The sequence below is a fragment of the Triturus cristatus genome, chromosome 7 (assembly GCF_964204655.1).
Source record: "Triturus cristatus chromosome 7, aTriCri1.1, whole genome shotgun sequence".
NCBI classification, from domain to species: Eukaryota; Metazoa; Chordata; class Amphibia; order Caudata; family Salamandridae; genus Triturus; species Triturus cristatus.
This window is the reverse complement of record NC_140590.1, coordinates 1,739,245,884-1,739,272,066: the sequence shown is the minus strand read 5'-3', so window position 1 is coordinate 1,739,272,066 and position 26,183 is coordinate 1,739,245,884. Positions and strand designations below refer to the sequence as shown.

The window sequence follows — 26,183 nt, the reverse complement described above, 5'->3', positions numbered from 1 at the left end:
AAAAGGAGTGATGGTCAAAAAAATAACAGACCGGGTTCACTCCATGGCGGTCAACATGTTTCTGCCTTTAAGTGTAATTTACAGGCTTTCATCAGGACCAGAGTGGAAGTGTGGGTGCCCCGGTGGTGTGAACGCGCTAAGGTTCACCCTCCCGTGGGCTGCTGTGTGAAAAATGATATATAAACACAGGAAAAATCCGCCAAAAAGTAAAATGGTGGAGAGAAACGAGTTTACTTGTGAGGCTAGACCGTTCGTCGCCTCAGGGATCCCGGGGTGGAGGTGCGAGCAAATATGGCACACCGCCCTCGCTGCTCGGCACCCGTTAGGAACCTACACCGCCTCGAGCCTCTCCCCGGACCCGGTGGCTCGAGGCGGTGTAGGTTCCTAACGGGTGCCGAGCAGCGAGGGCGGTGTGCCATATTTCCTCGCACCTCCACCCCGGGATCCCTGAGGCGACGAACGGTCTAGCCTCACAAGTAAACTCGTTTCTCTCCACCATTTTACTTTTTGGCGGATTTTTCCTGTGTTTATATATCATTTTTCACACAGCAGCCCACGGGAGGCTGAACCTTAGCGCGTTCACACCACCGGGGCACCCACACTTCCACTCTGGTCCTGATGAAAGCCTGTAAATTACACTTAATGGCAGAAACATGTTGACCGCCATGGAGTGAACCCGGTCTGTTATTTTTTTGACCATCACTCCTTTTTATTATGTTTTAATTTTCCAATTAGCAAAACGAATAAAATACTTTTTTGACTTAATTGGGAATTTTAAATTCACTGTCACCACACACAACCCCTCTCCGCAGTAACCTGGCGTTGCAGCACACTGGGATGGCATTCGGCCATGCCCGGTGGAGCCCGATGATGAAGCATGTCACCAACCAGGTTGGTGAGTGAGGGCTTTTCATACATAATTTGTATTATCTCCGTAGGTCTGTTTTCCTCCCTATAAGTGACTGGGTAGGTTCTGCCCTTGGAGACCGGTGCTTTCTTGGATGGTGAGTGCATTCTTGAGATTACACTGACTTCGTTGGTTTACACTATTTCCCTCGAGGGGATCAGTCGTGTTATTACCCTTCCTCTTTTGTTGTTACTTTATATATATATATATATATAAAAACATTAATAAACAGGAATATTTCATGCAACTATATTAAAGAAAACAGTATTATATACAATTTTCTTTTAAAAGCTGAAATTATATCTAAAGAAATATATTGTTATCTTCCATATCCCATGATATTCTTGAGTTGAGAATATCTTTGACACAATATTCTAGTATTGTAATATTTTCCTGTGATAATTTGGTGGAATACCCCACTGGTCTCCACCTAGAGATAATCCATTCCAAACATAAGACACACTCTCCTTAATCCACCCTCTCATAGCGATAGTGGGGGAGCAGATGTCTGAGCACTGCCCAAAGGGACTGAGACAGGAAAAGTCAGAACAAGTAAAATGACGATGCCCTCTTTCATTGTCCATTTGTCGTCAACCATTAAATGACACGTGTGTCCTTCTTGTGGATGAAATAGGCATCCTTCTCGGAACCACCATTTAAACCATGTGTACTTAAAGATTATGAAGTCAGTGAAAGGGCTATTTTTTTCTACATTTGTTTTGTGAGGAGACATTTTGCAATATAGCTATATGTTTGTGGATTATTATTTGCTTTCAGCCTCTGTTTCTGTATCTTTTAAGGATTTCATGATACGTCAAAAGGGGATTTATGATCGCTGGATTGGCCTGAAGAAAGATTCAGATGGGACTTGGAAATGGAGCAATGGCACCCCGTTCAACAACTGGTAAGTCCTCATTCAGGTGCACAACTTAAAGTCCAGCATTGCCAGTGTTTAACCAAATACAACCACATACAGCCTTTTTTTTTTAAATAAACTTTATTTTCCAATTTCCCGTACATACAAATGTTGCAAATAAGTCACCACGTCCAACATAACATAAACAATCTCTGTGCAAGCTCTACATGTCCATCATGACAGTACAACTCCAGGTGTAAATTGTCTCAGCTAGTGAAATGACATATCATGACAATAGATATCTGCCCAAATAGCCCCACCCAGGGCCGGACTGGCCATAGCGGGCACCGGGCAATGCCGTTTTTTTTGTAACATGGCCTTTTCGGCCTTGTAACAAAATCGGTCGAAAACCGGCCGTGGCAAGTACCTCGGCGGCACCCCCCGTCCGCCGGGGGGGGGGGGCTCATCAGCCGAGCTATTTGCCAGGGCCGGTTTTGGTTCCCAGTCCGGCCCTGGCCCCACCTCTAGTCCTACCCCAGTTCGTGTCCCCGATTTACGGGATTTCCATCTTTCCATTTACCACCATGGGAGGCACACAGCAGCACAACACCCCCCATTGTCACCCTCCACGCAGGCATTGGTAGTTCAGATATAATCACCCTACTCCCTCAGGCACAATAGCATTTTCTGATTGGGAATTTGAGGCCTGTTTGGTTGCTTCCACATATCTTTGAAATGGGCCCCATGTATTCTTGTAGCGGGACGTAGGGAGCGTGATACTGGCATAGTTCTATACGTTAACATTGCAATAGGCTAGACTGCGCAGCCAATCCTGAACTTTGGGTCCTGTTTTCCTGCCCCAGTGTATAGCAATCTCCCTTTTTGCCAGAAGGAGCCCCAATGATGCAAAACGTCTAATCCACTTGGGGATGTTCACTGTGTACCCCAGTAGAGCAATCTCTGGAATGGGCTCGAGAGGCAAGCCGATCATCTTCCCAAGTGTAGTGTGTATGTCCACCCAGTAACTCTGCAGACGGGGACAAGTCCATGCCATGTGTATGAAGTCGGCGTGGGGTGCTGCGCATTTCAAACAGGTATGCCACCTGGAGGCGTCTATCCTGTGTGCTTTGGCAGGCGTAAAATAGGCATGGCGTAGAAATTTAAAAATAAGCGGCATGAGTCTGCTGTTAAGAAAGATTTCTTTGGTTGCCACGCAGCATTTGGACCATTGTTCGTCAGTTATCGGACCGCCCAAATCTGCCTCCCAGTTGTGCCAGAGCTTGTTGTCACTCACCAGTCTCATATCATCACTTGCTTTGTACATTTTAGAAATGAGACGCGCACCATCGAGATTCTCTATGACTTGTGTGAGTTGGGGTAAACAGTCTGGCTCAATTGGGAACATGGGGAGGGTCGCCCGCAATGCTCCCTCATTCGGGTCATGACAAAACGAGTCATGAAACCGATACCAATGTACCATGCATCGTCGTCCAGTGAAAATACATGCCCTCCAGATATAAACCCCTATTTTGGCCACGTTTAATGAAGCCACTGTGCGGTGCACCAGGCCTTCCTCAGTAATTGGGAACCATTTAGCGTTGGGTAGTGGAAGGGTGGATGAGTAAAGATTTGCAGCGTCGGTAAGCTTCGTTAATTTCCCCCACGCCCAGATGGTGGTGGACACCGTTTGTATGTCATATGGGTCACGGGGGAAGCCCTTGGGAAGGACCGTGGACAGCCTGTCAGGAAGGACGAGATCCGCCTCCGGACGTAGAAACAGTATTCTTGTATCTGGGTGAAACCATGCGTGTGCATACCGACATTGCGCTACTAAATAATATAATTTTAAGTCTGGTACGGCAAACCCTCCCCGCGTGTATGGTAGTGTGAGGATCGACCAGCGAATATGTGGCTGCTTTCCCCCCCAAACCAGGCGTGTGAGGTGGGATTGTAATGTTCAGAAGAAGCCATCGGTGAGAGGTATAGGAGTGTTATTGAAGAGATATACAAATTTGGGGAGTACGACCATCTTTAGGATTGCTACCTGTCCCGCTAGTGATAAGGGTAATCTCAGCCAGCGTTTCACCTGTGTTTCCAAAGTGTGCACTGCCTGCCCGTAGTTTAAGTGTGAAATTTGTGTGGTGTCCAAGTGGATGTGTATTCCGAGATATTTTACCGAGTCGGAACACCACTCAAGAGGATACTCGCATTCCCATGGGGAAGTGCTCATGGTCAATGGAAAAATAATGAACTTGTGCCAGTTTACGCCCAGCCCAGAGAATCTGCCGAATTGGAGGATTTCTCTAATGAGGGGTGCTAGGTTGGACTGGGGTTCCCTTGACGTATAGGAGGGTATTGTCTGGATAGAGGGAGACAAGAAGGGGGCCAGTTTTAAACTGTAATCCCCGGTGCAGGTGACGTTCTTGGAAATGCCTAATCAACGGGTCCATTGCTAATATGAACAGAAGAGGCGATAAGGGACAGCCCTGCCTCGTCCCACGGGAAAGACCAAATGGTCTGGAAAGCGTGCCGTTCAGCCGTAGCCTTGCCGTGGGTCTGCCATAGAGTAGTGCTGTAGTGGCAATAAATCCCATCTGCATACCCATATGTCTCATTACTGCAAGTATAAATGGCCATTCCAGAGAATCGAAGGCTTTCTCCACATCTAATAATATCGCGGCCGCGGGGATATCAGGGTTCATTCTGTGAAGGAACACGAACAGTGTACGAAGGTTCAAGGAGGTGGACCGGTGAACTGCCATTGACGTTCGTATCCCTCAGGTCGTGGGAGTTTCAAGTGTAATACTATTGGAGAGTGGTCAGAGTATGTACTAGGGAGCGTCGCCAGTGAGGTAAACCAGTCTGTGAATTCAGGGGTGAGCAACCAATAATCTATCCTTGTCCAGGTATTATGTTGGCCTGACTAGTGAGTGTATTCAGTCTGAGTAGGGTTTCGCTTCCGCCATATATCTATGAGTGCGTGCCACTCGCAGAGTTCCTTCAGTGCTCGTCGCGCCCACGGCTTTGTGTCAGGTGCCCGTGAAGTGCTGTCAAGTCTGGGGTCAAATAGGGAGTTAAGGTCCCCCCCCAATAATATCTTGTGTGGCTCTAGTTTTGACAGTTGGGTATTCAGCGTGTGGAAGAACTCAGTGGAGTCTGTGTTTGGGGCATAGATGTTTACCAGGGAGAACCTGTGTCTACCGATGGAGACAGTGACAATAATGTATCTGCCCTCCGGGTCGCGAATCACACCACTGAGACTAAAGAGGACTCTTTTGTGTATTAAAATGGCGGTGCCTCTAGCATAACTGCTGTAGTTGACAAAAAACCTGTGTGCCCCCCAGCTGGCACCGAATTGCGCTGCATCAGTGGGGGGGAGATGTGTTTCCTGCAAACAGGCTATGTCTGCCTTGTGTCGAAGCAGGTAGTGAATCACCTGTCGTCTTTTGCGGTTGTCGGTAAGACCTCTGACATTCTAAGAGATCAAGGAGAGGGCCGAGGGGCCGTCAACGTTACCCAGGCGTGTCATCAAAAATGGGTGTACCATCTAACTGGACAGACATGCGATGCATGTCTAATATTGCTAGCGATAGTGGACAGTGGTGCAAACTACTAAAATTGAATCGTACATTCCAAACAACCCTCCCCCACCCAGCCACCTTTCAACCCAAAGGTGGCAAACCCTCTGCAAATATGCGAAAAAGAAGTACAAATCTACCTCAAATATGACTAATGTGGCCCAAACATAGTACCCCAGTGTGAAGAAGAACAAACTTAACGGATACACCATGGGGGGGTGGCAACGCCGGGGTGTCTACCGGCCAAATGACATAATATTTTCCCAATTGAATACACTAGTATGAGGAAACTAAGCAAATGTGTCAACCAGTTCCTGAGTTGGAAAAGAGTCCTGCGCTAGCATCCGAGCCGCTATGTGGTGGGGAAGGAAGACTCGCTCCCGTGGACGGCGGGTTGTTTTGTTGTTTATATGTCCGACAAAATTCTTGAGCTTCAGCTGGAGTGTCAAATACGCGGGCCCTGCCCCCTACATCCACTCTCAGTCGTGCTGGGTATAGCATGCCATATTTAAGGCCTAGGTTGCGCAATGTGGCCTTCACGCCGTTGAACTTACGACGGGATTCCTGCACCATTAATGTAAATTCTGGGTAGAAGGACAATTTTCATCCCTGCCAGTCTAAGGCTCCGCGTTCTCTAGCCACCCTCAGCGCCGTGTCGCGGTCCCTGAAGTTCATGAGGCGAGCTATCATGGGCCTGGGAGGAAGACCAGGATTAGGTCTGGGGCCCAGCGACCTATGAGCCCTTTCAACTACGAATCCCGCGGTGAATGACTCCTTGCCAAAGAGGTCGGTAAGTAGATTTTCCACGAAAAGGTCCATGCGGCCGGTGGCTGTCATCTCGGGAACTCCCAGAATGCGAACGTTGTTGCGGTGGCTGCGGGCCTCTAAATCTCCGTTTTTAATGGCGACTTCCTTGAGTATGCGTTCCACTCGCTCCAGCCTTTTAAGGGACTGCGCAGTCCCGTCCTCAATGTCGGAGATGCGAACCTCCGCCACATCCAGCCGTCTATCATGGACCTGAATTTTAGCCCCATGTCCCACAAAGCGAGAGTCTAGGGCCTTGAATCCTGCCCTCATTTCTTGCAGTATAGCAATGGAGGCCATCTCAGTGGACGTGGAGTGTTCTGGGACTTGTGTGTTGTCGGCCATTTTAGTAGAGTCTAGTGGCATTTTGTCTGCTACTTTCTCGAAGGGAAGGGTTCGTTGTGTGGGGTCTTTGCTGCCCATGCCTCCCAGGGGGCTCCGGGGACCGAGGCAGCATAAGGACTGTGTTCAAGGTGATGACTTGGAGATGTAATCCAGTCGCTGTGCACCACGGATATTACTAAGCTCTAGGACTTCATCTGCGCAGGATGTTCATATGTAGATCGGCTGGAGTGCGGCAAAATGGCTACTGGATTGTCTACGAAGCAAACTGCGCTGCCATGCCCTCACTGATTCTGCTGGTGGTGTGACCCAAGATGTGGCGCAGAGAACAGGTCAGGGGGGGTTCGTCAATACCCCACACCAATGTTGCTAACTGGTGACTCAAATTGGGTATTGTGGATTACAATGCGGCCCGCATTATTCCAGTCTTAGTGCAGTACGCGTGTGCCTGGCTCCTCAAAGTGTATCGGTCAGGGTGCAAATTCCGTGTGCCCCACAGTGGCGTGTGGCTGCATGGCTCTGAACATTTCCAATCTGGCTGTGGGGCCGCGTGGGCCGTGATCCGTCGTGGGCGCGAGTGGCATAAAGGTCAAGTGTCAGGACTTCTCTATCTGATGTGCTGCCAGTCCCCCCCCCCAGTCAGGACACTGCTCCAGTGGTTCTCACCCCCCCCCATCACTGTGGCAATCGGGTCCTATCCCCGCAATCAATGCGTGCTTTCAGCGGGGGGTGTGGGGGGGGCGTGAGGCCGGGAGCGCGGTCAGTCGAGTCCCAATTGCAGCTAGGTGAGGCGAGGGTGGACAGAGTCTCCGCCAAGGTGCGGTCTTCCGTGACTCACCACACCAGAGCCGGGCTGCCTCCTCCGTATCAGCGCGAATTCAGGCCCCCGCACCGCTGCTCATTGTAGTCTTCAGGCCGCACAGCCGCCGGCTCCTCCCCGGTCTCACTCTGCAGGCTGCTGCGTCACAATCCAGGCTGCTTTCATGCCAGGTTTCGGCTCCGCTCACACTATGCGCTTTCCGCTGGTCGGCACTGCGGTTTCTGTGTAGCTTGCCTCACGCTTCTGCGGGGGAAATGTAGATATGCCGGTACTCCCTCAGGAGCTTCGCTACCAAGCAGCCATTTTAGCTGCCGGCTTGGCCACGCCCCCAACCACATACAGCCTTTAACTAGTGTGTGTAACAATTTGTAAACAATTGTGAAATCATGCCAGTTAAAGGTTTGGATAAGAAGCAAGTGTGTGGCAAATAAAATGGCGATATATATTTCTGGATCATAAATCTTTTCCATCAAGGGACACCACCAACTGGTGACTTGAAATTACAACCAATTTGACACCACGCCTTCTTACTTATGCACAGTGCACTGGGATGGATGGGCTTTGGGCCTTCTTCTCAAAGGTCACGAAGCAGATTAGTGGCACATTCCAAAGCCTGCTGTTGATTGTTTAGGGTCTTGCCAGAAGGCCTGAAGAAGCAGAACCTTTTGGACCTGGCGGCGCAGGGTACGCCTTAATCTCCTGGGTTCTCCTGCTTCAGCTAACAGAGACACGGGGACACGCTGTCGGCGTAAAAGATCAGATTTTATTAGCTGCAGCTAGTACAGTTGTCCTAGAAGTACACATGGTATGTTCTCAGGAGACTGCCACTTCACTCACGGGCGTACAATCTTATATTGGTATAGAATACATATACATTAACCAGAAAACACACCTCTTACACACATCGAGAGCCAATAAGGAAAGTTGGGGATAGGATAGAGCCAATAGAAAAGATTGGAAAACAAGGTATCGTGTAACTCGAAGAAGCCTCTCCTTCAACTGTGTTTGCCACCCCTCCCCACAGGTTAAGGTATTAACTTGTCTGTAGCTGACTTGCAGGTGGCGAGATACGTTCGTGTGTTTTAGAGGACAGTTGTGAAATGAGAGAATATGAGCGGAGGACAGCGAAGGCCAGAAGATAAGATAAAGTCAGGAGAGAATAGTGTGAACCAACAGATAGTTAAGACAGGGATTAGAAGAACCAGACAGGGATTAGTGTACTCGGCCAGTCTCTAACACCAGCGTCGTAAACAGAGGTAGAAGGCTATTTTGTCACAATATTGCAGAAAAGCAGAAAAGACTTCGTCCGTCGTGCTGCCTGAGTGAGGGCAACACAAAATGGCGGCAGAGCACAAAATGGCAGCTCAATGCGATCGTGATCGAAAATCGAATTTCCTCAGACCCTCCTTTTGCCAGAACTCAGGCAAGATTGGTAGACTCATGTTAATCTGAGTCGATGTCGATGGCCATGAGGTCATCGAGCTGTTGCTGTAATATCATTCTAATATTCTCTGTTCTTTGTGCCTTGAGTTTTGGGATGCACATAGTAGCACAAAGGTCGCAGATGGCGGGACCACAGTGCATACAAAGAAAACAAGAGAATACGATGGCTAAAACCATACCAAGGAATGTTAGCACTTTCCAACCCCATTTGGACAGTAGTCCCCAAAACCATCCCAATAAAGACCAATCTCCTTCGTCCTGATGAATCGACTCAGAGATTATATGTAATTTAGAAATGGCCTGGTATACTGTCTGAGCATCATCAGGTATGAAAATACAGCAACTTGACCCGATCAATTTGCACACTCCACCACGGTCCGCAAGAACAAAGTCTAAGGCAACTCGGTTTTCCAAAGTCATAAAACGATCCGCCTGTAGTTCTGCCGTGATATTACTTAAGGCTCCTACAGTGATGTATATAGTGGTTTCTATGACACAAACCAGTTGCCTTATATTTCTGCTGTTGGCCATTGGACCCCAAAAGGGAAGAAATCCTTTGAGGAAATCTCCTCCCTCTTGTCCTGCTGTGTCTTTAGAATCAATAATCCCTCTGCCATATCTGTTTCGATGATGATTTGCAGAAGCGGTGTATGTAGGGGGAAGAAGGAAAGCTATATAACAGGTACCAGAAAAAACAGTTGGCAACCACGTGTAAGCCCTATCGTGGCAGATAAAATACGTGCCTTGAGATGGTACTAGAGGCGGCGAGTTCTGAGAGGAGTGAATGTAAGTATGGGAACAAAAGCTTTTTCTTTGTTCGGGGTCAGTAGTTTGGCCATTGATTTGCAAACAGAAATTGCCTTGATGAGGTACAGTCAAAATCGGTGGAGATTTTCCTTGTTTAACCTTATCACTAAGGCTTGTGCTATAATGGGTGATTTTAGCCATAGCTACCATTCCCTTTATCAATGAACTATGACTGAAATATGGTCCACCAATATAGGAACTGACAGGTCGTTTGAATCGGCTTTGATAGGCGTTGGAGAAAATTACAAAATAAGCCCAAGCAGAACCTTCATAAGAGAATGGAAGGACTAAATATGGCGTCTCTTTTTCTGTGGTATGAGGCATTAATTCACACACCCAACAATCAGTTGTATTAATTACTAATTGGTGTTGGTGTAATAATTGAATAAACGAATTATTGTAGTATTCGATTCTTCTAACGAGTTCATGTTGAGGAAGTGTATGAAAGAGATGCGGAGAGATAGTAGAATAAGGAGGCACAGAGATAGAAGAAGAGACAACTTTTTGCTGCATAGCATAAATAATCCAATTTATACACGCCAAAAGGATACACAATAATATAATAATACATAAGGCTATACTAAAACGACTGTACATTAATCTACAGGATTCTTTTTTCATTTTATCCTTTCTCTCTCTTTTGCCTAATGTAGTTTCCATCTTTCTAAATGGATGCTCACGGCAATCTTCCTCAATCACTTAATTATGATTATCTGCCGTCCTATGACACTGCAAGTCCTGCAGGCCTATTGCCACTACTCAGGTCACAACCAAGACTCCTACCGTGACCCTGCAACCGGGATAGAAACTACATAGAAGAGAGATTCTCAGGTTTCCTTCTTCAGTCTGGGTCTTAAATCGTAATGGGTCTTATCAGGTACAGTCTGATCCTGAAACAATGTTCGTGGATTTGTGGTGTTCAGACGAAGATGCGGTGGTACAGCTTCTTGGAAAATGTCGTCGCTTTCTTTCTCTGACAATGTTCCAATCAAGCGTGCATCACTAAAGGGTACAAAACAAGGGACCTTCTCGCTTTCAGAGTCTCTTATACCCTTGCAGACCCACTGATCAAAGGGCAAAGGCAAAGGAACCTTCTTGCAGTGTACACCGTGAATCCAGTTCTTCTTTCCTTCAACCTTCACTGCTGTACGGGTTGCTAGGAGGACCCGACGGGGCTCCCTCCAGCGAGGCTCCAAATTCTTCGTCCTTTGAAAATTCTTCACGCAGACCCAATCACCTGGTCGGATGGAATGACCTGAGTCTGTGGAGGCCTCTGTCAGAGCGCTCTGAACCTGTTGATGGAGAACACGCAATTTAGTTGTGAGGTCATGCAAATAATTAATCAACATTGGGTATGGTATATCAGAGTACTCTTTAGGGCGAGGGACTCCCCATACATTAGCTGGGCGTCCGAAAACAACCTCATAAGGGCTAAGTCCCAAACGAGAATGCACAGCCGTTCTGGTAGATAGGAGAGCCAAAGGTAGGGCATCGGGCCAACTAAGGCATGTACTGGCTTGTATTTTAGCAAGTTTGAGTTTGAGGGTGCCATTATAGCACTCCACTAGACCTGCTGACTGTGGATGGTTTGCCGCATGGAATTTTTGCTTGTTGCCAAGACCTGCACAAACTTTTTGCATGACTTGGCCCACAAATTCACTCCAATTGTCACTCCAGACAATGAGCGTCAAACCGAATCTAGGGAAAAACTATTTTAGAAGTACTTTGGCTGTAGATAAAGCAGTATTGTCTTTCAGCCTACATCCATCGGGAAAAGGTACATACCACCACTAAAACATATTTGAGATTGTTACATCGTTCCATGTAAATGTAATCGATTTGCAACACCTCAAATGGATAGGTCGGAGGAGCAAAGTGACCTGTTGGAGTTGGGGTTCCCTTTCCCGGATTGTACATTAAGCAAACAATGCAATGTTTCACTACATTATCTGCACACTTCGGTATTCCCTCATTCTGCCATACTGGAGCCAAAAGCTTGCATATTCCTTTCGCACTTAGGTGGGTTGGACCATGCGCCATAGTAACTACAGGTAGTACATAAGCGTCTGGTAACAGCCAACGTTGGTGCTCGGACAATTCCACCCAACATCCCATCTCATCTAACATTCCTGTACTTTCTTTCCACTTACTCAATTCTTTCTCTGTAGCCTCTTCTTGATTTGATTTTATACTTTCTACTGTATCCTCATACATTCCTCTTTCTCTGACCCAATTTGCAGGGCCTGCAACATACATGTGACTTGTGGCATCTCTGGCTGTCTTTTTTGCTATCTCATCCGCAAATGCATTCCCACGACCAATATCGTCAGTAATTTTCCCGTGTGCACTACACTTCATGATTGCTATCTGGGTAGGTAAAGCAAGTGTCTCAAGAAGGTCAGTCACCAACTGACCATGTTGTATCTTAGTGCCGTGGGAAGTAAGGAATCCCCTTTCTTTCCACAAACGCCCAAAATTGAACGCCACACCAAAAGCATATTGGCTATCGGTGTACACGTTCATTCTTTTTCCCTTGGATAACACACACGCTCTGGTTAAGGCTATCAGTTCAGCTGCTTGAGCTGAGTTATGTCTGATGCGTGCTGTTTCCACGACTGTATGCAAGGTAGTAACAGCATAGGCTGAAGTTGCTTCTCCATTAGGAAGCTTAAAACAAGAACCATCTACCCATAGTGTTCCATCCGGATTCACTAACGGCGTATCTGTTAAGTCAATTCTACCTTTTGTCTCTTCCTCAGTACGAAAGAAACAATCATGTTGCTCCTGAACACCTTTCTGTTCTGGAAGAGGCAACAAAGTAGCTGGATTTAAAGTGTTACATCGTTTGATGTGCACGTGACTAGCCAAAAGTGTCAGCTCGTATCCAGTCAAACGAGCACTCGTAAGTTGCCGCGTTTTTGTTCTGTTCAGCAAAGTATCCACTGCATGTGGCACCATAACAATGAGAGTATTATCTAGCACCACTCCAGCAGACTGTCAAATAGAAATTGCTGCTGCTGCTGTAGCTTTAAGACAACTAGGCAATGCTTTAGCTACTGGATCTAGCGTAGACGAAAAATAGGCACATGGCCGATGTTTATCTCCAAATCGCTGTTTTAAAACTGACAACGCACAACCTTCTTTTTCATGAACATGTAGTGTAAAAGGTTTGCTGTAATCAGGAGTACCTAGTACAGGAGCAGAACACAGAGCAGCACGTAAGTCAGTAAAACTCCTCTGACATTCGTCAGTCCATGGAAGGGGCTGAGGCGTATCTTTCAGAGTTAGGGATCCACTGCCTACAATAGGAAGTAATGCCCAGAAAGGCACGTACCTCTCTTTGTGTGGATGGCACAGACATTTGCAAAATAGCTTGGATACGTTCTGGGGTTAATCGTCTTCCCTCCTTTGACAAGATATGACCCAAGTAGGTAACCTCTCGACGAACATATTGTAGCTTGGAGGGTGAAACCTTATGATTAAGATCGGACAAGTGTTGCAACAATGCAACCATCAAATTCTTACATAGATCTTCTGAATCAGCAGCGATTAGCAAATCGTCCATGTACTGAATGAGAGCAGCACCAGACGGCAAGAAAAAAGCATCAAGATGACATTTCAGAGCTTGACTATAAATAGAGGGACTTTCACAATAGCCTTGGGGTGCGCGCTTAAATCGGAAGCTTCGGTCGCCAAGAGAGAAGCCAAAAATATCCCTACTTTCTTCGGCAATGGGAATACTAAAGAAAGCATTTTTCAGATCGATAACAGAAAACCAAACGGCTGTGGAAGGTATCATCATCAACAATGCAGTGATATCTGGGACAACGGGAAACTGAGGTACAACAATTTTGTTTACCTCCCGAAGATCAATTACAAAACGATAAACAGGAGGCTGAGAGGGATCAGTGCGTTTAAGAACAGGAAGAATAGGGCTATTACATATGTTACCTCTCGTTTCCTCAACCACATCTTTCTGAATCAAATCATGAATGATTTCCAAAAGTGCTTTTTCACCTTCAGTGGAAATTCTATATTGAGGAACACGTGGTAATTCAGCATTGGGCTTAAGAGTAATAACATACGGTGGAATTTCGAGACAACCAACATCATTTGGACCCGTAGCCCAAAGCGTTGTAGGAAGAGAGAGCAATTCAGGAGGAAATTGATCTTTCGACAAGTACATTGGAGAAGTCAGTTTTTGTCCTAAAGTGAGATATACACCAGAAGGAGAACAATATATCGTTGCATGCAATCTTTTCAATAGATCCAAGTCCAATAGATTCTCGCCGCAACCATTCGTTAAGAGAAGCGGAGCTTCTAAATCATAAGGGCCAATTGAAATAGGCAAAGGGCAAGAAACTGGATTACGAACTGGGGCGCCAGAAAAACCTACAGATACATTTGTTAAGCCAGACAAAGGTGCCCCAGGGAGTTTTGAATGAAGATAGAACTTCTCATCGCACCAGTATCCAAAAGAAATGGCTCTGAAACACCCATTGTAGTGACATTAACATAAGGTCCATTCTGATCTACTGGAATCGACACAACTCCCTTACTTTGTCCATGGCTGTCCTAGTTAGCATGAAGACTTCCATTCCCGTCTTCAACATAATAATCCTCATTGTAATACTGTGTAGACCAAACGTTTTGCTGATCAAAGTAGTTCACAGAATTAGAGGGAGGAAGGGAACGCTGTTCTTGGGTCAACATACCTCGACCTCTACCTCTGTTCGCTGACTGGAGGCCAGCACGACCTCGTGAAGCAGATGGTGTCCCATTTCGCTGCAATAAAACCGGACAACTATTCTTGAAATGACCTTCCTCTCTACAATAGGCACATTGATTAGGACCTAACAAAGGTCGTGGAATATATGGCTCAGGCTTTTGATACACCCTCTGAAACTGCGGAGGCTGTTGTAACTGGGGCTGAGCATAACGAGGTGGATAAGCCTGTTGCAAGAGAACCTTAGTTTTTAATTCTTTAGTCTTTTTCTCCTGCTTATCTCTTTCTTCTTTATCTCTATTTTCATAATACTGAGCAGTAGCCAATATCTGGGCTGAAGAAGAAACAGCCCATGAACTTTCGGAGTCTTTCATCTTATGCGACAGCTCGGTAAGCAAATTAAATACGAACTTATCTACAAATAACCGCTGTCCACCCTCCGTAGTCATGTCCTGACCACTGTGATCAATGAATGTCTCCTCGAAACGAGTGAAGAAATCGGAGACACTCTCATCTTTCTTCTGTTTACACGCGGCTAGTTTATCCCAATTAACTCTCAAGGCAGGCATCATCGTTTTCATTAATGCAATAATCCTACCAGGGAGTTCTGAAATCAAAATATCAGGCTTCGCACCACCCACTTGGTTTCTATCTGCGGCAATGATAGCATCCCAATTTCCACCTAATTCTTGGCCATGATTCTCTTTACAAATCCTAGCTCATAATGCTTGTGGGACTACATTCCCCATCAACATATCAATATCTGCTAAATTCATGATGCAGGCTTCAACAGTTTGTGACAATTCTTTATAATAACCTGCAGGGTTCTTACGAGGATCCGGTAGAGACTGTTTAAGAGCCAAAACTTCAGATCTTTTCCAGGGGACATGTACCCATATTCGCTGGAAGTGAGCAGGAATAGCTGGAATATTACCTGCTGCTGGAACCTCTTCTCTCCATACTGGAGGAACCTCTCTCATTGGGTAATTTTTCAATGTCAACCTAACTGAGGGATCGGAATCTAGAAAAGTCTGTGAGGTAAATAAGGTTCTAAAGGAAACAAGTCGCTTTACGGCGTCCTCAACCTTGGAACCCACAATGAGACCCTTATCAAAATCAGCCTGAATATCGAACAGACCCTGAGGAACCGAACCCAAATCCATATCCTCCCATCCTTTAATAAGAGTATCACACATAGCATTGAAAACATATGTCTGCGTAGGCGCATTCCACTGTGAGAAGGTAGGCATAATGTTGGGTATACTATACCGAGGACCCTTCTCAATCTATTTACGAGCGAGAGAGTCCAACATTTCTCAATTCTTCGGAAGCTGGGAACTGACTACGAGACTGTCTTCGGGAAAAAGCCAGAGACACATTTAACGCCTCAAAGAAGGTTGATAAAAGACCACAAACCGTTTCTGTGAGTCGTTTACGCATAGACGGAGAATTGGACATGAGAATAGGGGACAAGGTATTAGGCGAACTAACGGAAGGGAAATCAGTAACTACCGGAGGAGCGGAAGGCAAAGAAGATGAAGGTAAAGGAGTCGAAGGCAAAGCCGGCAGAAGCAGCAATACTTGAGGGGGCAAATGTGGAAGAGCCGGAGCAAGCGGAGGCACAGCTGGCTGCTGGACAGGCTGTAACAACGGGGGTGCATTACCACCTTGTACATAGGGCGGAGGCAATCTCAATAGGTGAGACATTAAAGAATCTTCCTCTAAATCCTTTCTTTTATCAGAGGGGGAAGCTGGCAACATCGGATAGCATTTATCTATCGCCATACGATGCTGTCTGTCTGAAATTTCCATCGCATTATCGACTTCATCATCTTTAAACTGTTGAGCAGCCTGTATAATTGTCATGCCCTGTGCTTTCTTATCTCGTTTTTCTTGCTTAATTTTTCTCTGTTTGGCTTCCTTACGCCAAAGACGGAAAGAGTCAAACATTGCCAGCCGGGTTTTTCTTTTAAATAAAATAGCCTCCAAATTATCTAGAATGTCAGGCTCAAAACTACCATTTTCTGGCCATTTTAAAACACCATCATTCTTCGTGTATCGGATCCATGCCTCGTTAAAGGCAATGGGGCCAACACCATGTTTAGAATAGAGCTCATAAGTGGGAGTTCCAACCGAAGGAATCGGACAAGAGTCCTCCAGCCGGGAATCCCTATTACAACCAAAACAACAAAGTTTCTCAAACTTAGTCAGACCAGGCATCTCGTGATTTCACCGGACTGTTCACAAACATCAAGGGGGTTAACTCAGATTAACACAGCACAAATGTACTTACCCCTCGGCTTCGGTTATTGCAATACCCGAATCAAAGACCCAAAGAACCTAAGAACCAAAGAACCAAAGGACCAAAGAACCAAAGAACCAAAGGACCAAAGAACCAAAGAACCAATGTGGGAGCGACCCACCAATACTTAACTAAGATGTCTTCTTACACCAACAAAGGCCCCGTCTATTGTTTCGCCATACCATACATCATCGAAAGAGGGCCAAGGCAGGGCGGCAGTCAGGGCAGCAGTCGTCAGTAGCCGTCAGGAAGGAGTAACCACGCTGCAAAAGACCTTCGGACCACTATCGACATACAGGGGTCGCTTGACGTGGCTCGCGATTCCTCCAGAATTTTCTTGCGGGGTTCCTCACGACCTTCAGGCAGAACCACTACCTCTGAAGCCGCCCCACGTTGGGCGCCAGTTGAAAAACCAGAACCTTTTGGACCTGGCGACGCAGGGTACGCCTTAATCTCCTGGGTTCTCCTGCTTCAGCTAACAGAGACACGGGGACACTCTGTCGGCGTAAAAGATCAGATTTTATTAGCTGCAGCTAGTACAGTTGTCCTAGAAGTACACATGGTATGTTCTCAGGAGACTGCCATCTTCACTCCGTGGCGTACCATCTTATATTGGTATAGAAGACATATACATTAACCAGAAAACACACCTCTTACACACATCAAGAGCCAATAAGGAAAGTTGGGGATAGGATAGAGCCAATAGAAAAGATTGGAAAACAAGATATCGTATAACTCGAAGAAGCCTCTCCTTCAACTGTGTTTGCCACCCCTTCCCACAGGTTAAGGTATTAACGTGTCTGTAGCTGACTTGCAGGTGGCGAGATACGTTTGTGTGTTTTAGAGGACAGTTGTGAAACGAGAGAATACGAGCGAAGGACAGCGAAGGGCAGAAGATAAGATAAAGTCAGGAGAGAATAGTGTGAACCAACAGATAGCTAAGACAGGGATTAGAAGAACCAGTCAGGGATTAGTGTACTCGGCCAGTCTCTAACACCAGCTTCGTAAACAGAGGCAGAAGGCTATTTTGTCACAATATTGCAGGAAAAGCAGAAAAGACTTCGTCCGTCGTGCTGCCTGAGTGAGGGCAATACAAAATGGCGGCAGAGCACAAAATGGCGGCTCAATGCGATCGTTATCGAAAATCGAATTTCCTCAGGCCTTATGAAATATCAAGTCTAAGGACCTGTGTCACAAACTGCATTTTGTTGTATGCAAAGTAGTACTCCTGTTCTACTATTCATGTACAACAAAATCAGTTCACAAATCTACAGCTTCAGACATTCAACTCTCCTAACTTTTCTGTGTGAAGGGGATCACCATAGTGGTGGAGATCTGTGCACACGTATTTATGCTACTTTGTACTAAATATGGGATGTACCAGCAAAGTGGTGGCAAAATAATTTCTCCAAAATGAGTGGAGTTAAGGGAAATTTAAGGAGGGGTTTGCGAGGGACAATTGAATATGAACACACACCAACAAAATAGTAAGAAAACTGCAGAATGTAATTCTAAATTTACAGCCCCAAAAGAGGCCTATATCAAGAGTGTTGTCCAGTGCGGAAAGCTAACTGGTTTAAATTCCTGGTACCATTAGTGCCTGTTTACAAAGACCCACACACAGTCACACTCCCAGGTGCAAATCCTTTACTACCACAAACATGCCTAACAACAATGTTCTTTGGCCATGTCAGACTTCCTCAAGTGATTGCTGAAGGACTGGTGATGGAATCAACTTCAAAGAGCATAAAAAACTGCCCTTACTTAGGCACTAATGTTGTTTAGAAAAATGGGGGGTTTTGTTGATACCTCTGAATGGGAAGCCACCGACTGTCAGGTGCATGTGGCGGAATTCACCTTTGTATCTTATGTTATACATTTATATGCTCTGAAAAAACAGAGGTTAAAATGAAGTTATGGTTCACATATGTTTAAACAAAACGTCAGCTATTTACCTCAACAATAACAGTTGAAGTCCTGTAATGCTTACAAATTAAAACAAAAAAACACTGAAATTTGAAACTTATTGAATGTTATGATTCGGAGCATAAGCCATAGCAGCCATGCAAACCATGATTCACACTCTAGGGGCCTGTTTACGATGCGGTTAGGAATGGCTCCGACCTTTGGTCAGAGCCATCCTAACCGCATCGTTATCACCGAATCGGATTTTCTTCCAACCAACCCATTTCGATGGGGTCGGCAGAAAGGGAAACCAAATCAGTGAGCTTGTCTCCCATCCGGAAACCCTGCAGTAATCCCCCGGTCATCTCTTTCTGGCCGAGTGTTTACGATGGCAGTTACCCATTTCCTTTTTGTGCTGGCCTTTCCAGCACAGAAAGGCATTGGGAAACAACTTTGGGGGCCCCCAGCACCACCCCATGGGTGCAAGGCTGTTGAATGGTGGCCTAGGGGACACCTATCGTGCCTTCCTGTTGATACCTGCACCCGGTGGCAGACACCCATGTGCAGGGATGAGCTGCACCTCTGCTCCTTCAATGAGAGCATGCATTCCGTTCGGAATGCATGCTCCCATTGAAAGGAATAGGCATGCAACCGAACAGGGTTCAGTTGCATTCTAATATGAGGGCTGGAACCGACGGCAGGAGGTCATTCGGTTCCAGTTCCTAAGCGATGTCGAACTGACTAAATGTCTTTCTTATGGACTCTCTGACTCAACAATAACTACAGAGGCAGTCACACCACCTTTGTAAGAGTAACAATATTTAGTAAAATGTCTTCTTTTTATACTCTGATTTAATAATAGAAATTCAAGTTTTGAACTTAAAAAAATTTAAGTTTGTAAATTAAATGAATAACTTGTAATCATTTTTTTAAAGATTAAATAGGAATAACATTTTTACTAAGTGGGTGTTTTTTCAAATTATTGTTTGCAAATTATTATTTATAAGTTAAATGAATATATGTAACTTATTTTATTAATATTTATAATATTTGATTACTTAATTGTTAATATTTTGTTACATTTTATTCTATTTGTTTGAGGCTAATACATATTGACCTTTATGCAATATAATAAAATAGTTTAAAATATATTTATTAAAATAATAAAGTTTAGTACAATTCCCTATACTTTCCCATAGGGAGGTCTCACCAAGAGTGATGGAGATCTCCACCAGCAGGTAAAAACTTAATAGTGGGACTTTACACATGTTACCTCTGTTGCAAAATTCTCAAACTATCATTTGATGGTCTCCACCTAGGAGTAAATCTCCACTTGGAAATGGTAAATAGAAAAAAAAGTGGAAAGTTACACCTAGTGCACAACAAGACTTACATTTGAATAAATATTCCATTTAATAAATTGACTCCCATCTCTTTCTTTTTTTAATTTTTTTTAATTAAAAATCCATAGTTTCAGAAATACATACAAACATATATTCACTATTTAACACCGTAATAATTTACTTCATTTTCATGTATAACCATTAATATTAATCCCATCTCTTTCAACTTGAAATTGAGGACAGCTGTTAGCTAAACTGAGATGCTGTTTTGGCTTAACTTCAAACATCACCAAACAAAACCCCTCATATATTTCAATACCTAGTTGGTTGAGTGGGCCAGGGTGAATGACATGCCTAAAACTTTATTGACCCTCAAGATTCCCTCCTGACGAACAGACTATCCTATAAGGGTCTTTTAATAAAGGTCTTTAAAATGTCAGCCAAGACTGCCTGTATTACACTAAGGGCCACTTTATATTTTTTCTGAAGGACATCACAAAAATAGCAGAACTAAATTCCAACAACCTGAGCACTAGACCTGGGCGAAAATTTCGTTCCGTTCGCGGAAATTGCGATAATTTGACATTTTTGCGTTCCGCGAAGAGCGTGAAAATGTCAAAAATTCCGGTTTCCGCAGCTTGGCGATAATTTGTTTCTTGCTCGCGCTGTAAAATAATACATTCTCGCGCGATCGCCTTACCTGAATCCCTGCGTTTGCCGACAAGTTTTCTTGATCCGGTCGCGTTCTCCATGAGATGTTGTATTGTTTTTAGCCATTTGCGCTGTCTCGCGACCGTTCGCGCCCGCAATGACGTCATGCGTCGCGCGATCACGTCTTTCTTCTCGCGATCATGCACCGCGAGACAACTCAAAACAAGATGGCCGCGCACGCAAGCAACCACTTGGGTAAGTTGGCGACCCGCAACCATGCAGAAAATCTCGCGAACATGCCGGAAAAAAACTTCCGCATCTTCGCGATATTTCCGCTTGTTTGCGATAATTTTAAACATTTTCGCGATAATTTGCGGAAGTGGATTTCGCAAATTCCGCCCACCCCTACTGAGCACAAGAGGAGGATTAGGGCCTCTGAGGGCTCTGACATGGTGTAGACATGCATGAACTCAACGTGCAGGAAAGGAGCCATGCTTTGAATTCACTTGAATACTTAGCAAAGCAACTCAAGCCCATTTGTCTCTTTAACTGGCAGACATTGACCATACCCTATACATTTAAGATACAAATTAGTGAGTCAAAGCAAACAGTGACTTGGTTGCGCTCCTAAGGAAGCGGGAGAACAATCCCTAAATCCAGTGAAATTAAAAATGCAGTGCACAAAAATTAGCAATTTACTGATTTATCCAAGCCCAACAAGGTCCTATTTCTAGAGAGAATAAAATTGTAAGAATTTTAAAAAATATGTAAAAAATGCTTGCCTTAAATGGGAAACATGGTTATGTAAACTGACACTTACAGAGAATGGACAATTCGCCAACTGAGGAAAAACAGTAATGCTACGTCCAAGAACTAATCTATGGGCTATGAAAATCAAATAGTAAGCATTAGAAAAAAGCCCTTACGAATTAGGGTTAAAATGTTACTTACTGGTTGGGTCCTAGAAAGGAAGGAAAATACCATCTACAGTGGATAGCGGGCTGTGGTTGGTATTTTCTTCTTTTCCATTAAAATGCATGTTTTATTTCACTGTATTAAGGGGTTGTTCACCCACTTTCCTAGGCAATTACCTTCTTTACCCCTTTTATACTAGTTTTAAGTCTAAACCAATTTCTGTATTCTCACTAGGACTACATTTATTGATTTTAGGATTTACTTTCCATCTTTGACTGAGTTTCTGTCCTGATGAAAACCCTATGAATTCCTTCCGGGTTGAAACTCCATCGACACGAAAAGGGCATAAAGGCATAAGCATTAAGAAATTGATTCTGCAGGAGACATCAAGAAATATGTTGGACTTGTTTGGTTGTCTATAATTTGATTAATTGATTGTACTTAATCTACATTCAGGCCTCGATAATGCCTATTTCCTTTTTGGATTATCACTTTTTTATGATTTGTCCCGCTATAGTCACTTGTACCTTGTGATCATATTACTTCACAAAAGAGCCATTGTTGTCTAATGTAGGTCCTTTGTGGACAGTGCCTTCTTCAGTCTTGATACATAAAAGATGGTTACATCGAATACAGGTTGTCATTGATATTCATTTATCTATGATTGCACCCATTGACAATCGAAAATATTTATGTGAGTGTCTTCATAAATGAAACCCAGAGGGGTAAATGTTGTTTTTTCCATTGTATACCCTGACCCCCTTGGTATATGGGTAGCTCATGTGTGTAGTACAGTATGAAGGGAAGCTGGTCATTTACTGTTTGAGATTACTTGCAAGACTTCAACTGATGACAGAACAACACAACACATGCATGCCAGAGGTCAATCCCCTCTGTACACTACACACAACTCTGTGAAGGAACCCAAACCTCCGCAGGTGGCAATCCTTTCCTTGTGCCTGGCCTTCGGCAGTGCATAGCAGGATGCTGTAATATATTTGATTATTGAGCTGTCTTTGATTGGTCGAGCGGTCTTGTAAAGTGTTGTGATGGACAGTGGTCTACCCAGTATTTTCCTTGATCACAGCATTTTATTATCGGATTCAGCAGACAAAGAGCTGCATAATTGAATCGAGGAAGTAAGTCTGGCTTCAGTGGAAGGGGAAGAGTTCTCATGAAAAATGGAGACTCTTTCTTTGGTTAGATTGGCGGCTCATACTGTCAAAGCCGTGAAATCAGATGTTTGCATCTTGTGAATCTTGGATTTGTTAAGGTTCACATGGCCTTTTTGATTGATGCGAGCCTCAGAGACGCAGTTTTCCTGCCAGTGTCTCTCCTAGACTATGACATGCTTCTCAATGGCATTCACCTCAGCAGTGCATCATTCATTCTATTTCAGTGGTATATAAATTATTTAGAATTTAGAAAATCTACTTATCCAAGGCTGTATTCATCCACCTGTTTAATGCTGGATTCACTTCAGTGTCTGCAATATGTCTGTATTGACTGTGTCGAGTTTAAGCCAAGACCATGATAGGCCTGAAATTGATAGCATGACAATGAGATGCCCACGTAATATGAAACACGATCGTACATGATCAGTCCATAGCAGAGACATGCGTGTGTCCCTGATAACTATTGGTCTTCTGATGTGTCAAATCCCTAAGTAAGGGGAGAGGATGTGGGACAGCGGCCAGAGCTGCCGACTTGGGAGCTGCTGATATGTCCTCGATTCTTGGCATTGGCGTAACATCCTGTGGTTCTGGGCAAATCACTTAATCTCCCCGTGATCATAGACAGCGCCTGGATACCCTCACAGCTGATAAGCCACTCTATATAAATCTACAAACTCAAACTTAAAGGTGTAGGTTACTACCGCAGTGCTCCGCTCATGTAGGTCCCACCTTTGGAAGGGATACAACAAGCAGCTAACTTGAGTGGCAGCGCAGACATTTGTATTCCCATTCAAGGGATCCTTCCATGGAGCTAAAAGCCCACTAAGCAATGGCAAATGTATGCATGCCAGTCCAAAGGTGGCCCCTCTAGAGGTTCTGACATCTCTGAGTCCCTACACCACTGCTGACTCATTTAGGAAGGTCTTTCTGATACCATCAGAAAGACCTTCCTAAATGAGTCAGCAGTGGTGTAGGGACTAGACCCTTTCATGAAAAATCTCTCTGCCTAGAGCAGTTGGTCAGTCCTTTCCAGGTCAGATCCGTTAGGTTCTCTCCACTGGTGATGGAGCCATTAGGACAGGTTAGCCTGCAGACATGCCTCTTTCCCCAAATGTCCTACACCGTGGTTATGATCATTCAGTTTCTAGGGTCCTCTCAATGCCAAGTTACTGCAACTTAACCTTTCCACGACTGTCACCTTGTTTACAGCTGCACTGCTGACATACTTGATGGAGGATGAAGCTCAAAGCTACTAAATAGGTCATTTCTCTCAACTGAGGCTGTCTTCTCTTACCATGTCACAATGCCTAGAGCTACTGTAAATAGGCATTCTACATATTGACGTAATATAATTGACAGAACCGACATCACTATACCATCACCTCCTATATGTATCACTCAATCTGACATCGTTCTTATCAGCATAGGGTCACTCGGTGCAGCATTTCGGTTAGAGATGCTATAATAACAAGCAAAATACCAAGAGCCCTTTCTTGGCTTTCAATCACACTGTTGTTTCCATTTGTTTTGTTGTATTATTTAAGGTAACGCTATTTATCAAAATCATGAAAGCAGGAACATCCTCACCTGACATTCAATTTCCTCAAAAACGAATGAGTTTATCACAACTCTCTTCCATACTAAGCCTGTTCTATTTCATTACAGTTTTATTACAGTTTTGGTTACATTTGGAACCATATTGAGGACCTAACAAATGTATAGGGACAGATTTACTATTGTTTTCCATTGGGATTGCGTCACTTTTGTGGTGCAGGCCCAACGCAAAATAATTTTTGGCTTTTCATGGTTTGCGTGGTTTCGTAAATACAAAGGAACGCAATTTAGCTCATAGCCTGCCTTGCTTTACTTTGCATCAGGTAGATGTTACATTGATGGATGGGCGTTCTCATGCATTCACCCATGAATTTTGTACCAAACACAGATTTATAAAAACTTGTAAACCTGAGTTTGTGCCACAATGATGCACCCACTCGACTGAGGCGTAACCATTTTAAATATCTGTAATACTCCTTATTACTTCTTCTTTTCAAGTGTTCCCCATTTTGCAGCTCACATAGAAAGAGGAATATGACTCTAAGGATTGTTTTTTGGAGGAAGGTGTGCCTTCCTGAGCTAAAGCGATATTGCTCGCAGGCACCCTGCACTCTGATGCATAATAGAAAATAAGGTGGCTAGTTCTTCGACAGAATACCTCCAGTAACTGAAAGAATTTTTTTTCAGTGCTCTGAAAATCTTTTCTTCTTATTGCAGGTTCAGGATCAAGGATTTCTCAGATTGTGCCTTCTTAAATTTTCACCCCATCCGAAGCGGAGAGTGTTTCAACAGAAGGAAATGGATCTGCAGCAAAGTATCGAGCTATGAGCGAAGGCAGAAGAAGAGATCTGCGGACCTGAACGCTCAGATCTTGAAGGAACACTTCCAAAAAACTTAAGAAGGAACCTCCTCATTCCCAAGTTCCAGATGCAATATTATTTGTATTGTTTCTCAAACTGCTCCCTACTCTCTGAGCCCTTGTATGGTAACCGGTTGCTGTTCAGCGAGGTCTACGCTCAATAGAGCCACACGTCTCCATACATACAGTCATCTATTGGCTCTGCAGCATTTAACTTAAGTTGATCAGGGGCTGTTGCAGCTGCAGCTACCTGCAAATGGATCCACTTGCATCAACCCTTCTGCAACAAAGCTAAAGAAAGCACACCATACAGTCTCCTATTCATCTAATATGATGGTCATTCACCAGATGGGACACATATGACCCTTTGATAATGAGACTTAAAAAGGGAGACAACATGTATTCTAAAGGATCTATGCATGTTTTATGCATTTCCAATGCACGTTGACAACATTTGGCCAAGAGTCTGATGTTCACTCACCGTGAGCTACGTTGTCCTCCCACGCCCATCTTATTTCATATGAATTTGCCCTCTTCTGTGAAACCTCACTGGAGAGCTAGGATGATTCAACCTCAATAATTTGCACTAACACCAAACTCAGTACCTGATGAGTTAGTGCAAGAGATACCCATGAACTCTATCAGTTCAGATTCAAGATCAAGTACTCATTTGACCTCTTTCACTCATAAACACATATATTATGAGGTATTTGCCTGCTAACACATACAGGTTAGCCTCATCGTCCAAGACACAGACGTGCAATCCTCAAGATTCCTCATTTCTTTTGTATCTTGTTTCCTTCAATCTTCTCCTTTGTTTACTAAACTTTCGCTCATGAGCTGTTCCAGTCGGAAGTGACGCCATGAGTTTTCTTATTAATTTTATTGTGATATATCCAGGGTCACTAGAATTATGCACTAGAGGAGGACCAAATTATGTGGCAGTGTTCACTAAATTATGTGGCAAAAAGGCAAATTACGCTGCGTACTAGGTAACATTTTGTGACAGTATTACTACATCATTGTGTCTTTTTGTAAACACTCTCTGGGCTAAGGTTCCTTCTCAAACACCAATAGGCAACTGAAAGGAAAGTAGTAAACTTTTGCGATGGGCCTTCTACTGTTTTTTGGTAAAATCTGCCAATTGTGCACCGGATGGGGGATTATTTACCTTACCTCTTACCCTTCCATCCTTT

The 26,183-nt window shown here is 44.5% G+C and overlaps 1 protein-coding gene across 1 annotated transcript in view; it reads left to right on the top strand.

Moving 5' to 3' along the window:
- The window catches only part of LOC146812958 (early activation antigen CD69-like), a 79,841-nt gene extending 54,399 nt beyond the window's left edge, over nt 1-25,442 (top strand). The window contains exons 2-3 of the mRNA XM_085614647.1: nt 1,708-1,811; nt 24,846-25,442. Coding sequence (XP_085470773.1) covers nt 1,708-1,811; nt 24,846-25,026 — 285 coding nt within the window. The 3' untranslated portion in view covers nt 25,027-25,442. The remainder of the gene's footprint in view (nt 1-1,707; nt 1,812-24,845) is intronic.
- The last annotated feature ends 741 nt before the right edge of the window (nt 25,443-26,183 follow it).